This window comes from Arachis duranensis, chromosome 9 (genome assembly GCF_000817695.3).
Source record: "Arachis duranensis cultivar V14167 chromosome 9, aradu.V14167.gnm2.J7QH, whole genome shotgun sequence".
NCBI classification, from domain to species: domain Eukaryota; kingdom Viridiplantae; phylum Streptophyta; class Magnoliopsida; order Fabales; family Fabaceae; genus Arachis; species Arachis duranensis.
The window spans coordinates 106,581,889-106,597,364 of NC_029780.3; the positions used below are offsets into that span (position 1 = coordinate 106,581,889).

The 15,476-nt window shown below is 33.5% G+C and overlaps 1 protein-coding gene across 2 annotated transcripts; it reads left to right on the plus strand.

The window, feature by feature from the left end:
• Positions 1-10,697: 10,697 nt before the first annotated feature.
• On the plus strand, positions 10,698-14,715 carry LOC107466703 (uncharacterized). Of its 2 annotated transcripts, none has more exons than XM_021131037.2 (2): positions 10,698-10,933; positions 12,416-14,715. In XM_021131037.2, the coding sequence occupies exon 2, from the start codon at positions 12,471-12,473 to the stop codon at positions 14,256-14,258; it is 1,788 nt and encodes a 595-aa protein (XP_020986696.1). In that variant the 5' UTR covers positions 10,698-10,933; positions 12,416-12,470; the 3' UTR covers positions 14,259-14,715. The 2 variants fall into 2 exon arrangements, with proteins under 2 accessions (XP_020986696.1, XP_015941196.1); XM_016085710.3 differs by having other exon boundaries at positions 12,464-14,715.
• The last annotated feature ends 761 nt before the right edge of the window (positions 14,716-15,476 follow it).

Below are 15,476 nucleotides of genomic sequence, written 5' to 3' on the forward strand. Positions count from 1 at the left end.
AAAAGAGTGTGCTTAAGAGCTCTGGACACCTCTAACTGGGGACTTTAGCAAAGTTGAGTCACAATCTGAAAAGGTTCACCCATTTATGTGTCTGTGGCATTTATGTATCCGGTGGTAATACTGGAAAACAAAGTGCTTAGGGCCACGGCCAAGACTCATAAAAGTAGCTGTGTTCAAGATTCAACATACTTAACTAGGAGATTCAATAACACTATCCAAAATTCTAAGTTCCCATAGATGCCAATCATTCTAAACTTCAAAGGATGAAGTGAGATGCCAAAACTATTCAGAAGCAAAAAGCTACAAGTCCCGCTCATCTAATTAGAACTAATATTCATTGATATTCTGGGATTTATAGTATATTCTCTTCTTTTTATCCTAATTGATTTTCAGTTGCTTGGGGACAAGCAACAATTTAAGTTTGGTGTTGTGATGAGCGGATAATTTATACGCTTTTTGGCATTGTTTTTAGGTAGTTTTTAGTATGATCTTGTTACTTTTAGGGATGTTTTCATTGGTTTTTATGCTAAATTCACATTTCTGGAATTTACTACGAGTTTGTGTGTTTTTCTGGGATTTCAGGTATTTTCTGGCTGAAATTGAGGGACCTGAGCAAAACTCTGATAGGAGGCTGACAAAGGACTTCTGATGCTGTTGGATTCTGACCTCCCTGCACTCGAAATATATTTTCTGGAACTACAGAACTCCAAATGGCGCGCTCTTAATGGCTTTGGAAAGTAGACATCCAGAGCTTTCCAGCAATATATAATAGTCCATACTTTATTCGATATTTGATGATGTAAACTGGCGCTCAACGCCAACTCCATGCTGCATTCTGGAGTCAAACGCCAGAAACACGTCATGAACCAGAGTTGAACGCCCAAAACACGTTACAAATTGGCGTTCAACTCCAAGAGAAGCCTTAGCTCGTGGACAAATCAAGCTCAGCCCAAGCACACACCAAGTGGGCCCCGGAAGTGAATTTATGCATCAATTACTTACCTTTGTAAACCCTAGTAGCTAGTTTAGTATAAATAGAACTTTTTACTAGTTTATTAGAAATCTTGGATTGTATTTTTGATCATGTGATCACGTTTGGGGGCTGGCCATTCGGCCATGCCTGGACCTACACCACTTATGTATTTTCAACGGTGGAGTTTCTACACACCATAGATTAAGGGTGTGGAGCTCTGCTGTACCTCAAGTTTTAATGCAATTACTACTATTTTCTATCCAATTCGATTTATTCCTGTTCTAAGATATTCGTTGCACTTCAACTTGATGAATGTGATGATCCGTGACACTCATCATCATTCTCACCTATGAACGTGCGTGACTGACAACCACTTCCGTTCTACCTTAGACCGGGCGCATATCTCTTAGATTCCTTGATTAGAATCTTCGTGGTATAAGCTAGAATTGATGGCAGCATTCATGGGAATCCGGAAAGTCTAACCTTGTCTGTGGTATTCCGAGTAGGATTCTGGGATTGAATGACTGTGACGAGCTTCAAACTCCTGAAGGCTAGGCATTAGTGACAGATGCAAAAGAATCACTGAATTCTATTCCAACCTGATTGAGAATCGACAGATGATTAGCCGTGCTGTGACAGAGCATTTGGACCTTTTTCACTGAGAGGATGGGATGTAGCCTTTGACAACGGTGATGCCCTACATACAGCTTTCCATAGAAAGGAGTGATGAAAAACTAGAAGGAAGAAGTAGGAAAGCAGAGATTCAGAAGGAACACAGCACCTCCATACACCTATCCGAAATTTCCACCATTGGATTACATGAGTAACTTTATCTTTATTTTCTGTTTATTTACTCTTATTTGATTTTCAAAATTCCATAATCAATTATTATCCGCCTGACTGAGATTTACAAGAGGACCATAGCTTGCTTCATACCAACAATCTCTGTGGGATCGACCCTTACTCATGTAAGGTATTACTTGGACGACCCAGTACACTTGCTGGTTAGTTGTGCGGAGTTGTGACAAAGTGTGATTCACGTTTGAGAGCACCAAGCCTTTGGAGCCATTGTTGATGATCACAATTTCGCCCACCAGTGCCACTGATGATAAGCTAAACAGAGAGTGCACTCTACAACATCAAACTTAAAAGTTTGCTTGTTTCCAAGCAAAGAAAAACTCCAGGGCGTCAAAAATTCCTTTTAATTGCTCCTATTTCTGTTCTAATCACTCTGCATGACCAAAACACATGTAAAACAAGAAAAATTCTAAAAAATTTGAGATAAAGTAATTTAAAGCCAGAACTAAAATAACTATAATGTTGAAATCAAAATAACTATAAAATTAAAACCAAAGTAACTGCAAAACCAAGGATACTAGTAGTTGGGTTGCCCCAACAAGCGCTTCTTTAATATCACTAACTTGATACTTGATTGTTAAATTTTCTTCTTCTTCTTCGAGTTGGTTAAAAGAAATGTCTCCAAGGGGGGAAAGGTGAAAATTAGTGCCCCTGATATAAATTCTTCCTAACAAACTTTCTTTTATTGTGGTTAGCTTGATTCACCTTACTTGTTGGGGGTAGAGATTAGATTGTTTTTTGCTGACCTTCTCTTTTTCATGGATATTTTCTTTTATTTCTTGGTCACAATTCCCTTTTCAGTGCTTTCCTTAGTTGCCTTCACTTCTTTGATTTCAAAATTTAGATTTTGTGTGATGGTTGGAGTATACCTTCATCAAAAACTTCTTGAATTGGTGGTTCAAGAAACTCACCCTCTATGTCACTTTCTGCTTCATTAGGACCAAGGAAAGCATATTCAAGTGTTGGGGGAGAAGACTTCAATTCAAATATGGGCAGTGTATTCAGATTTTTCTTCTCAGGAGCTTGCATGCATAAAATTATAGGGACTTGTATGGCTTCCTCCGAAATTATTGGAATGTGCAAGCATGGAGTGTGCATGGCTTCCTCTTTTGTTTGTGCATCTTCCTCTTTTGTTTTTGCATCTTCCTCTTCTTCCATAGGATCTTGCATTATATCTCTTGGGAAGAAATTTGCTTGTTCCTCTTCCTGGGGCTTGATAATCAACTCCACATATTTCTCTATATTTTTAACACCCATCCTTATATCATGTATCTATTCTTTCATGCGAAACTCAAGAGCTGATGGTTCTTGATATAAATAAAAAGAGGAGGATGGTTCTTGGTATGAGTAGGGAGATGGTGGCTCTTGGTATGAATAAGAAGGAGGTGATGGTTCTTAATAAGAGTAAAAAGAGGATGGTTCTTGGTAAGAATAGGGAGATGGTAGTTCTTGATATGAATATGGAGATGGTGATTCTTGATGTGAATAAAAGAGGAGGATGGTTCTTGGTATGTATGTGGAGATGGTGGTTCTTGATGGATAGGATATGGGACATTGAAATCTTTTTGCTCTTGACCTTGCCAACTAAAATCCGGGTAGTTCCTCCATCCACAATAATATGAATCACTCCTTGGGTGTGAGTAGTAATCCATGTGAACTCTCTCCATTATTTTTTTTAGCACAAAACACCAAACAGAACTAAACACACCATGTGGTAAACAGGCAAGTAAAGAAGAAAGAACATAAAAAAAATAAAATAAAATATAAAAGAAAACAAAAATAAAATAAAATAAAGAAAATAAACTGAATAATTAAGAAAATAAAATAACTAATAAGCAAAAAGAGTATAAAATTTAAACTTAATAAATAAAATAACTAGAAAGAATAAAACAACTAAGGGGACACCAAACTTATTTTTAAAAATTAAGAGAAAAAACAAAATTTTAAATAAAATAAATCTAAATAAATTTGTTTAAAAAAATTTAAAGAAATAAATTAAATGAAATTAAAGCAAAAATGCCTAATTTAAGAAATCAAACAACCAGTAGTTGTTAATCACAATCAATCCCCGACAACGGCGCCAAAAACTTGGTGCGAAATTTATAACCACAAACTAACCGGCAAGTGCACCGGGTCGTACCAAGTAATACCTCAGGTGAGTGAGGGTCAATCCCACGAGGATTGATGGATCAAGCAACAATGATTGAGTGATTAGCTTAGTCAGACAAACAGAAAATAGTGTTTTAAGGTTCAAAAACATTAACAGTAATTCAGAAAATTAGAAAGGCAAGCAGTAAACAAGTTGTGAAATCTATATGGAGAAATAGTTAAGGCTTCAGAGATATCTATCTCTCGGATTGACTTTTCTTACTAACTATTTTAATCATGCAAGATTCAATTTATGGCAAACTATATGTGACTAAACCCTAATTCCTTAGACCTTTTTAGTCTCCTCTAAAATTCATCAACCGCCAATTCCTTGGTCACTTAATTCCAATTAGAGGGTGAAGTTCAATTGTAGTTATATGCCACAGAAATCTCTAATTACCCAAATATAAGAGAATTATATGTCATGTATCCCGTTAAGTCCAGATAATTAGAAATTTAGGAGAATATGTTTTCAAGTTGTTGTTCAAGTAAAGAGCTTTTCCAAGTTACACAAGAATTCAATTAGAACCAAGGTCATACTTCCGTTCCACCCAGATTGATAAAATAAAGAACGAAAACAATTCTTGCATTATAAATAAGTACATGAATTAAAATAGAAAAAATAATATTATTAATCCATACAATACACAGAGCTCCTAACCTTAACAGTGGAGGTTTAGTTGCTCATGATTCAGAGAGAAAACTAAGATTCAAAAAAACTGTAAATTGCGGAATGAGGTAGAAGAAGAGAGATGAGCCCAAAGGGTTGATTCTTTTTTCTTTTATATCTAATCCTAATTAATGTAAAATATATTTCCTCAAACTAAATAATATCTTTTCCTAATTATAAAATAAATAAAGTTTAATAAAAATTTATTAATTGCTTCTCGTAGCCTTGTGTAGACGAATTGGGGACCACTTGTGCGTTGAAGGTTGGCACCGAACTTGAAGAACTTCAAGTTCGGCGTGGAGTAGGCAGTGCTGAATTCTCCTTGGGCTTTATGCTGGTGCCGAACTTGAGTGGACTTCAAGTTCGGCGTGAGGTAAACAGAGTGAATTCTCCTTGGAGTTTCTTTATTGGCGCCAAACTTAAGGTGCTGCAAGTTCGGTGTGGAGGTTCTGCGTACAGCTTTTCTTGGAGCTTTTGGGTTGGCGCCGAACTTGAGTAAACTCAGTTCGGCGTGGAGATGGCAGCGTGCATTCCTTTGGAGGAACCTTGGTGGCGCCAAACTTGAGCTTCTTCAAGTTTGGCGTGAAGTGGTCCATACGAAATGGAAAAAAAAAATAGGGTATACTATTAATTATCGTTGGAAAGCTCTGAAAGTTAGCTTTCCAATGCCGCTAAAATTACATCAATTGGACTTCTGTAACTCAAGTTATTTTTGTTTGAGTGCAAGGAGGTCGGAGTTGACAGCATCATTCGCTTTCTTCCTTTTCTACTACAAAACTCCGTCAAATCCATTCGAATGCTACCTAAAATAAACAGAAATTACAAACAACTCAAAGTAGCATTCATAGTTACTAAAGGTAATTAAATCTTGATTAAACTCAACAATTTGAATGCAAATTCACTAGGAAAAGATAGAGAAGATGCTCACGCATCATAGGTTGATGAAAATTTTTCGTTGTCCATTATCTGCTAGGGTTTATGTGTGTTTTGTGGATAGTAGAGAAATTTTTCTATGCTCTATTTTCACAGAGAGAAGATGGGTATTTTCTTCAATGCCATTTTATTTGGATTGGTTGATGGCTATTTCTAGAATTTTTGTTTGTGTGTGAATGCCATAGTCTGTTGTTGTATATGTGAATCTGTTGTAAGTAAATTATTTTTTTTATAATACAGATGGAGACTTTAATGGATGTCATGTTCCATCATGGAGAACATTTAAAAAGAATGATGATGGAAGACTGATTTACTCACCAGATAGTAGAACTTACTTAGGAGATTTAAATGAGAATACATTAGATGTCTTCTTCGTAAGAAACTATTACAAGGAGTTCGAGTATAATAAGGTAGTTTAGTATCGGTGACTGCTTTCGGGGGTAGCTTAGAGTGTATATTGAGAGCTTTTACAAGCAATGATGAATTTGCAAATTTCTTAGAGCTCGAGCAAGAGCCCCAAGATTTCAACCGTCTCTACGCTAAGAAGTCTCACCAAATGACTTCTATTTGCTCCTCCCAACTCTAATATAAATTCACATTTCTAACTTAAAATAATAATCTACAAAAAGATAAGAAAAAGGGACCTTGCGAACAAGTAATTGAAAAGTACAGTTTTGGTACTGTCGACATAAAGATTATCGATTGGAGAAGGATCGAAATAGACGCAAATAGGTGATGGTTCTTGGTGTTAACAAGAGAGAGAAAAAGTTTTGAGTGAAAAAGCTCATCGAAAGAATAAAATGACAGTGATTCTTTGATGATGATGGAGAATGATGGGTGGAAAAACCACCTTCACCCATGGAACAATGGCAGTGACATTATCCATCATCAATGCGGCTATGGCTTATGATTCTTTCTCCCACACTTTTTTTATGTGTTTTTTCAATTGAATTCTGCGTTTAATAACTAAGAAGGAGACGGTAGGATAATGATGACCGCAGCGATAAAAACATTCGGGTAGGGGTAGTAGAAAGTATTAGAAATTTGGAATTGTTAAGTTAGGAAGGTAGTTTAGAAATTTTTTATAAATTTTTAGGATTTGGATGTCAACTAAAATTTATCTTTTATAGATATAAAGTTATTTTTATTCTTTTATAGATAAATTTATCAGTATTCTAAATATTTATGAATAAAAATAATAATTTATCCAATCCAAATTTTTATTTTTTAAAATTAATTTTTTAGATTAATTTAAGCCTTGTTAATTTTAATAATAACACTGATAGTTATTAATGTAAAAAAAATGAAAATATTTTTATTCAAAAAAGGAAAATTCAATGCATTGGATTCAATTAGAAATCCGGTTTGTTAAACAATTATAAGCTAAATGGACTTGAATATTGATCCAAAAGATGTTTTGAACTAAAGTCAAGTGGAAAACTTAAAAAAAAAAATAAACGTAAATGAAGTATTTTGGGTGAATGAATATTCGTATTTTGTCCAATTAAAAATATTTTTTAAAGGGGTTTTCTTTTTTATGCTAAAGAGTGCATTAAAAATGTTTATTAAAATAAAATGTTTAAAGTAACACATTTTCTTTCAAATAATTGTCAGCGTATTCAGTAAATTAAAATTTTTAATAAATAATTTTTAGGACACTTTTAGCAATTACTTTTTTGAAATCGTTTTATTTTAGCAAAGTTCTATTATCCTTCATGGAGAAAAAAAAATTCTCTCTCACAATTAACGTTATATTATATTTTCTCTAAATTTTCTTTATGTTTTATATGATTAAAATTAGTATATATAAGACCCCAGCTCATTTTTTTTCTATATTACAAATAAACGTGGGATATGCATTGATATTTTTATAATATTGTGTATTATACTGCTATGGGTCTGATATATTTTTTTTTAAAAGAATAAAATATGGATAACGTTTTGTCACTTATAACAATTTTTAATTAAATAATAACAAAACTGGCATTGACGATTTGTGTTAAAAAAATTTTATAAATTTTTTATATATAAAACAGCAATGGCATTTTGTATATTTTTTATTTTTTTTAATTGATAAAAAAGAAAACGTTAATGTTTTGTAAAAAACGTCGGTGATGTTTTGTTGAAGACGATAGTAACGTGGATGAGAAAATCGTAGTAACATTTTTTTAACCATAAAGAATTTTCACAACAGCATCAAACACAGGTTTTTTGGCATTTTGGTAGATTACACTGATTTAGGCCCAATATTAAAAATAAAACACCCCGAAAAAGAAGAATATTAAATAATATCTCTTTAGGCTTTAGCTAATTAACAATTATATGTTCTAGATATAAATGAGACGTTGTTGTGTACTTAAGTTGACTAAGGAGAAAAGAAGGTGATACCTATATTGGTAAAAAGCACGTCATTCCGCGTAGCCACCACTTATGATTGCGATGGAAATCAACTTTTAACTCACCACACCAAACAAATTTCGTGTAATAACATGTTAATATAGCAAAGTTAACATTTACAAAAATAATTTTATAAATATCTTCCACCACTATAATATTTATTCAGAAATTAAGAGAAACAATTTATGTCTATTTTCACTTACATGCTAACTCAACTTTAAAATATTATTGTAAGCTATTACTAATATTTTTCATGTGTTATTATCTTAACGGATAAAAAAATTAGAGAAACACTAAGTTTTTTTGTGAATCAAATTTAATAAAGTTAAACAATAAATTTTAGGTGAGTGGATGACTAAGAATGCTTAAAATAATTTTCGTTGATATTAGATTAATTTAATTAGATTTCAGTAAAAAAAAAATGTGTACATTTAGTATTATTTAAAGAGATATTTGGTGAATCTTGTTTTTTCCTGTAATGTCATTCTTTTTAAATGGCATCTGGTAAACAAATAAAAGTGAGTTTAGACTTCTGTTTTATGTAGGAAAAAAAATTTAAAAAGGAAAAAGAAAAGAAGGAAAAGTAAAAAGAAAGATAATAGAAAAATAATGTGAATTCATCATATATTATTTTAAATTTACTAAAAAATCAAATATTTAGACAAAATTATATAATAATGAAAACGAGACTCACTAAACAAGAGTGTACATGAGTCCATTGACTGACTATAGTTATTGACTATTTCTTCATAATAGAAATAAATGATCACCAGAATTTTTTAGGTGAGGAGTTTTCAATAAGAAAGACTAGTACTACTACTAGTATAAAATCTAATCTTTGAAAATATCCATACATAGTTAAACTTAAATGTGCGCATGAAATATAAAATCAATACACTTTGATTAAGTCAGGAAAATGTATCCACTCAATTTAATAATTTGAATAAGAAAATTACCTACTTTTATTGTTTACTTTGACTTATAAGTTATAACTAGTAAGTAGGGGTGTATATGGTCTGATTCGACTAGAAGATTCGGCCCAATTCGAAAATTCGGTCCGGTTCCGAATATTTTAGAGGCTAATTTGGTGTGATTTTATCGGGTCTAAGATCAGGTAAGAGTCTCAAAAATAGGCCCGGTCATTATTTCGGGTCGGGTCCGTGCCATGGTTCGGGTCACGCAAAATCGGCCCGGTGGCCCGATCATCATACACAATTAATATTTTGTGTTATTAGTGATGAATGATGGCTATTCTTATGTGGAATTTATTAATTTAAGTATTGTAAACCTTAATATTTTGTGTTATTAGTTATTATAAGACTATAAGTTAATGTTTTATATTTAAAATGCACAAGATTTTAGACTAATTAATGCATAATATCATGTTATTCGTATTGATTTAAATATTTGGTATTATTAGATAATATTAGTATTGATTATAGTTATGCTTTAATTTTAGAGAAGAGTTGGTTCTTGTTATATTTTTCTAAGTGAATTTTACCATGTCAAATAATGGTTAGAGTCTTGGAAATTTGGATATTTTCACATGATAGCTTATAAGAAGGTATCAAGGTAATATAATGTTGACGGCTCGGTTTTTATCCGATATAATCATGGCCCGAAAATGTATAGATTTCATCGAGTATAGGGTCAGTTCGGATCTCATAAATAGACCTATTATATATTTCGAGTCGGATATGGATTACATCAAATCCAGTTTCATCTTATTCATGCACACTTTGGAAATGGATCCTCTCCATTTTTTTTGTCATTGGAGAGAATAAAATATAATCTCCTACCTTTAATTCTACAAGTGAGACCAGAAATAAGTGAGAAAGAGAATGTAATAAACGATAAAATCTTCCATTGGATACCATCCATTTTTTTTTTCACTTGAGAAGATCACTCTCTGCACACTCCTACTAGTAATTAATTGGTTGGTTTTTATACTTAAATTGCATCCCGGTGATAATGCTAATAAGATAAAATATGATAGTATGATGCTTAATTGCATAAGATTTGAATCATTTGATAAAGTTTCCAGATTGTGCAATGTTTTGGGTGCTAGTATATAAGTTTGAATAATAAATGTTCACCTAAAATATATATGTAATTAAATGGTAGTATAAAAGATTTTATACTATTAGTATATTAAAATTATATAAAATAATACTTATTTGTTGTTACATATAATTCAATGTAAAATATAAAAAAACAAACTATATTAAAACTAAAAGTTGACTAGATCTTTTTAATCATTTTACTAGCATTAATAAATAACAAATTCAAATCGAAACCAAAATCAGAACTTTTTTTTTAATATTGTATTACTAGAAATGAAATCCTTTATCATGAACCAATCTGTATGTTAAACACAACTATAACTATTTATAAAACGTCAGTGACGTTTTGTGTTTTAATAATTAAAATAATATTTTTTATTACAAAACACCAATAATATTTTGTTCTTTTATGATTAAAATTTTTTTTATTACAAAACGTTAATGACATTTTATACTACTACCACAATTATATAAAACACTAAAATAATCAAATACTTTTGTATTTCTCATTAAAATTATTCATATATAAAAATTTTAGCCCCAAAATCACCATAATCTCAGAAATCTGAGACCGTGTGGGTGGGGCAATATACCAAAAAATAAATAAATAAAAGAAATGAAAAGAAAAGAAAACCCAATAAAAAAAAAACATACACACGAGGGAAAAATTTTCCCTTCACTCTCTCTCTCATTTTCACTTTCTCTGCAATTTCTGCTTCTTTTCCTTTCACCACGGAGCTTCTTCCACCCACTTCCTTTTTTCCTTCTTCTTCTACTTCTTCTTCTTCTTCTTCTTCTTCTTCTCTCTCTCTACTCACAGTTCCCAACTTTCCACTGGTTAAGCTCTCAGCTCTGGTGGGATTCCAAGGAAGGTCCTTGTTCTTCTGATCGGTGAGTTTTTGTGGCCATTCTTCCTTTTAAGCTTCCATTGTGGTTCATGCTGTTTTTTTCAGCTTTGATTCTACACTGTCTTGCCCTATTTTCTTAACTTTTTTTTTTTGTTATTTATATATGTTAGGTAATCATTTTTAGTGGGTTGAGATTTGTGTGTTTTGTCCCCAATATGTTTGGTGAAGTGATTGATTGGTATAAAGTGGATGCTTCAGTAGTATCAAAGAGAATGTTTAAAGAAGAAATTAAAAAAATAAAGTTGTGATTTTTATTTATTTTTCATGGAGATTTAATAATTGTTTTTGGAATCTGGGTTTTTCTGCTTTTCATGTGTATAATTATGGGTGTGAAAGTATATTCCTTTCAAATTTTGGTTCTTGGTTGATTATTGTGGTTTTAGCTTTTATTCACCGAGTAAACATAGAAAAGGAAGGAAAAGAAGAAACGTTAGAATCTTCAGATATTTGATTTGTGTCATCTCACTCCTTTTTTTTTTTCCCTTGCCTAAGTATATATTCTTCATTAACCTTTGCCATAAAAGCAAGTTCATAGTTCCTTGTTTGATGCTAACTTAAGTGTTTCTGTTTATCTGAAAGAATAGTTAGGACCAAAGGACTAATTGGCAGTTGATGTATTTATCATATGTGTTTTTTGGTACTGGAATATTTGCGCATCTTGGTGAATAGTTCATGCAAGGAATTAATAATTCTTTTTTAAATTATATGCTTAGGCAAACTGTACATTTGATTTCCAAACCAAAATGCTTGGAAGGCATCACAATAGTCCTTGTCATCCGCAGGAAATAGAAAAACTTAGGTAGCATTTGTTTAGTGTCTATGTGTACCAGGGACATGGACATGTTGGCACCGTTTGTTTGATGAGACACAAATTTTCGATGGGCATTGGCTCACAAGTGCACATGAAATACATGTTTTTTGTACCTCCTCTACGTTGTGACACAAATCTTAGACAAGGACACGGATTTTTTTTGTAGAATATTATTTGTCATTGATTAAATTAAGGATGTTTTTATTTGCTTTACCCAATTATAACCCTATTTTAATTCCCTAGTTAGTCCAAACACTTTATATCTTTGAATCTAGTAATCTTTTAATGTGTGTTTTTGTCAAAAGTGACCTATTTAAGTGAATGGAGGGAATATCATCTACCAATTGCAATCTCGCCAGTTCCTTATTTCCTTGGCATCAGACAAAATAGCAAAATTAAGCTAGTAAAAGTAAGATCAAGTTCATATTTTTCGTGATTATTTTTGAATGACAATTGATGACATTATAAACACATGTCATTTCATAAGTTATAGAAAGGAGTGCAATCTATAATAGCATCCTTTGTACTGCTAAGATTAGATTTTTCACCAAGCCGCATACATTATTTGAAGCAGATTGAAATTCAGCTGGTATCTGAATATTTATTGCCCATTTTAACGATTGTATTTTGTGTTTTATTTGCTGAGTTGTACAGCGGTATGACACGGACTTGTCTTAAAGAGAATTTTTTTACCATTCTTAGGTAAGCAATGGTTGCTGAATCATGGTTTAGAAGTCTTTGGAAGACTCAACGGAAGGATGGTACTAGTTCTGAGAAGTCGGTGATTGGAGTATTAGCATTTGAAGTTGCAAGCTTGATGTCCAAGATTGTTAATTTGTGGCAGACCTTGAGTGATAAACAGGTTGCTAGGTTGAGAGAGGAGATCACACATTCGGTTGGTATAAAAAGACTTGTTTCAGAAGATGAGAACTTCATCGTACGTTTAATCAGCTTAGAGATGCTTGAGACTATGTCACATGTGGCTGAATCTGTTGCTAGGCTTGGGAAGAAATGCAGTGAACCGAGTTTGCAACGATTTGAAAATGCCTTCGATGAATTTATCACTCTCGGTGTTGATCCACTTAAATGGGAATTCACTAGCAAGAAAATGGAGAAAAAGGTCAAGAGGATGGAAAAGTTCATATCAACTAATGCAAGTTTGTATCAAGAGATGGAAATGCTTAATGATCTTGAGCAAACTCTTAAGAGAATGAAGGCATATGGCGAGTCTGATGGGGCAAATGTAGTTGACTATCAGAAGAAGGTTGCATGGAAGAGGGTAGAGGTGAAGAACTTAAAAGATGATTCGCTTTGGAACAGGACATTTGATTACACTGTGGAGCTTTTGGCAAGATCCTTGTTCACAATATTCAGCAGAATCAACCTGGTATTTGGAGTTCAAGAGGTCATAGATGCTCGCAGAACCAGAAACTCAATTAACCGGAATTCTGGTCACAGTCATGACAGTCAATCAGTCTCTGAACTATTGCAACCATCGATCCACCCATCTGAGAATAATGTTGCTAGATTTGCTTCTGGACCCCTTGGCGCTTTTACTCTTAGATCAAGTCCAAGTGTTAGAACAAAAGTAACTAGTGTTTTTAGTTCCAGACCTCTCGGTGACTCGTCCTTAAATTCAAGCCTAACTCAAGCGAAGTCTAGACGTTCCAAGCTTTTCTCAGGCCCTCTCGGAAAAAGTTCAAAAAAACCTGTTGCAGATGGTGGAACAAATAATAGCAGCAGGATTTGGAAGATACAAGGTCAGTCAACCACCATAAATGGGAAGGAAACTCACTCGAAACACAGTCGACTGACTCAAGTAGGGCCTTTCAAAGGATGTATGGCTGCTGATAGTTCCTCTGTCACTGACTGCCTCTTGAACCTAAATGATGATTCTTTAAGAACACCGAATGGCAAAGATGCTAATTCAAATCAATCTCTCTTCAGTTCTCTGTGCAGGCTAAAGCCACCATCTGAATCCCTTGGTGCTGCTTCTTTGGCCCTGCATTATGCAAACATTATTGTCGTGATTGAAAAGCTAGCAGCTTCTCCATACATGATTGGTCTCGATGCAAGAGATGATCTGTACAACATGTTACCGAGACGCATCAGGGATTCTCTCAGGACCAAGCTAAAGCCTTATAGCAAGGGTATGAAGTCAGCTGTTTACGACGCAAGTCTAGCAGATGATTGGACCGAAGCAATAACAAGTATATTAGAATGGCTGGCACCATTGGCTCACAACATGCTGAGATGGCAATCTGAGAGAAGTTACGAGCAGCATAGCTTCGTTTCGCGGACGAATGTGCTGCTGGTGCAAACGCTTTACTTTGCAAATCAAGAACAAACAGAAGCAATAATCACCGAGCTTCTTGTCGGTCTGAATTATGTCTCGAGATACGTTAGGGATCTCAATGCGAAAGCTTTGGCAGACTGTGGCAGTAGTAGGGTAGGAAATAAATATGCTCAACTGAACGGACAACCAATTTTCAGTTAGCTTGCCAGTAATTTCCAACAGACGTCAAGTTCAGACCCGTCAACTCCGAATGAGATTTCCAGAGGCACCAACCAAGCTTCTCAACTTTGGTGTATTGTGAAAGAGATGCTCACATCCACTATCATAATACCTGTGTTTGAGAGTTTTCATTTCAGAGGGGAAGGGAACAAAACGAGAGGAGCACTATAAGTCTTTCTTTCTCTGTGTTCTCTCCAAAATCAAAACTCCTAAACACAACCTTAAGATCAGAATGCAAGTATTGTTGAGGAATGTTCTTTACTTTTATTCGATGAGCTCCTAGCTGATATAACTTTGGATCACTGGTCTCATCATTGAAAAGTAGTGCCTGCAGTTGAGAGTGTATATTTATGACCAGAAGATAAGTTCTATGATGTATAGTTTTTATCACAGTAATCATTTCTAATGATATAAATGGTTATGCATGGAGATTTGGATATCATTGTATGTTATTAATGATAATAAATGTCATTACTGACCTAAGACTGATTTGGTTAGTCAACTGATAGTTATATTATTGCTAGTATTTTATTTTATATTTCATTGATGTTATATGAACGTATTAATTGACGCCAAACAATAAAACGAACGTATTAAATGGACATAGTTATTTGGACGGTGTCAAAGTTGTTCATGAGAATGACATCATGTATTGATTTGGTCTCTCAAATTAAAATTGTACCTTATTGTCTTTGAGATTGATTTTGATTTTCGGACGCTAGTGGTTTTTTCTTTTTTGACTTTTTTCCGGTGATGACTTAGCAAAGGAAGTGAGGTGAAGCACTCACTCTAATGGCACACTGCACATTGGTGAAGAGATGTCATTTTCTTTAGGTGCCTAATAAAAGTAGATACGATGTCGTTTTGATATATACTTTTAGACGCTAATATATACCAAAACAATAATGTTCCGCATCTATGTAATTTACTAACCAAGTCCAACCAATTTTTTTTCACGCGCCGCACTACCTTTCACGTTTTCATAATCTGCTTTTAACGTAAATCTCTTTAACGTAAAGCTTCCTCTTTGACGTAAATTTTTTTCTTTTCGTTCTTCTTCAACATAAAAGCTCGTTGTCTTCTTTGTTTTTGTTGTTTTTAGATTTCAATCTGTTGGATTTGAATAGCGTGTCAAAACAATAAATAATTCAAGTTGAAATCAGTTGAATGAGAACGATTTGGAGTATTTTTCTCAATCAA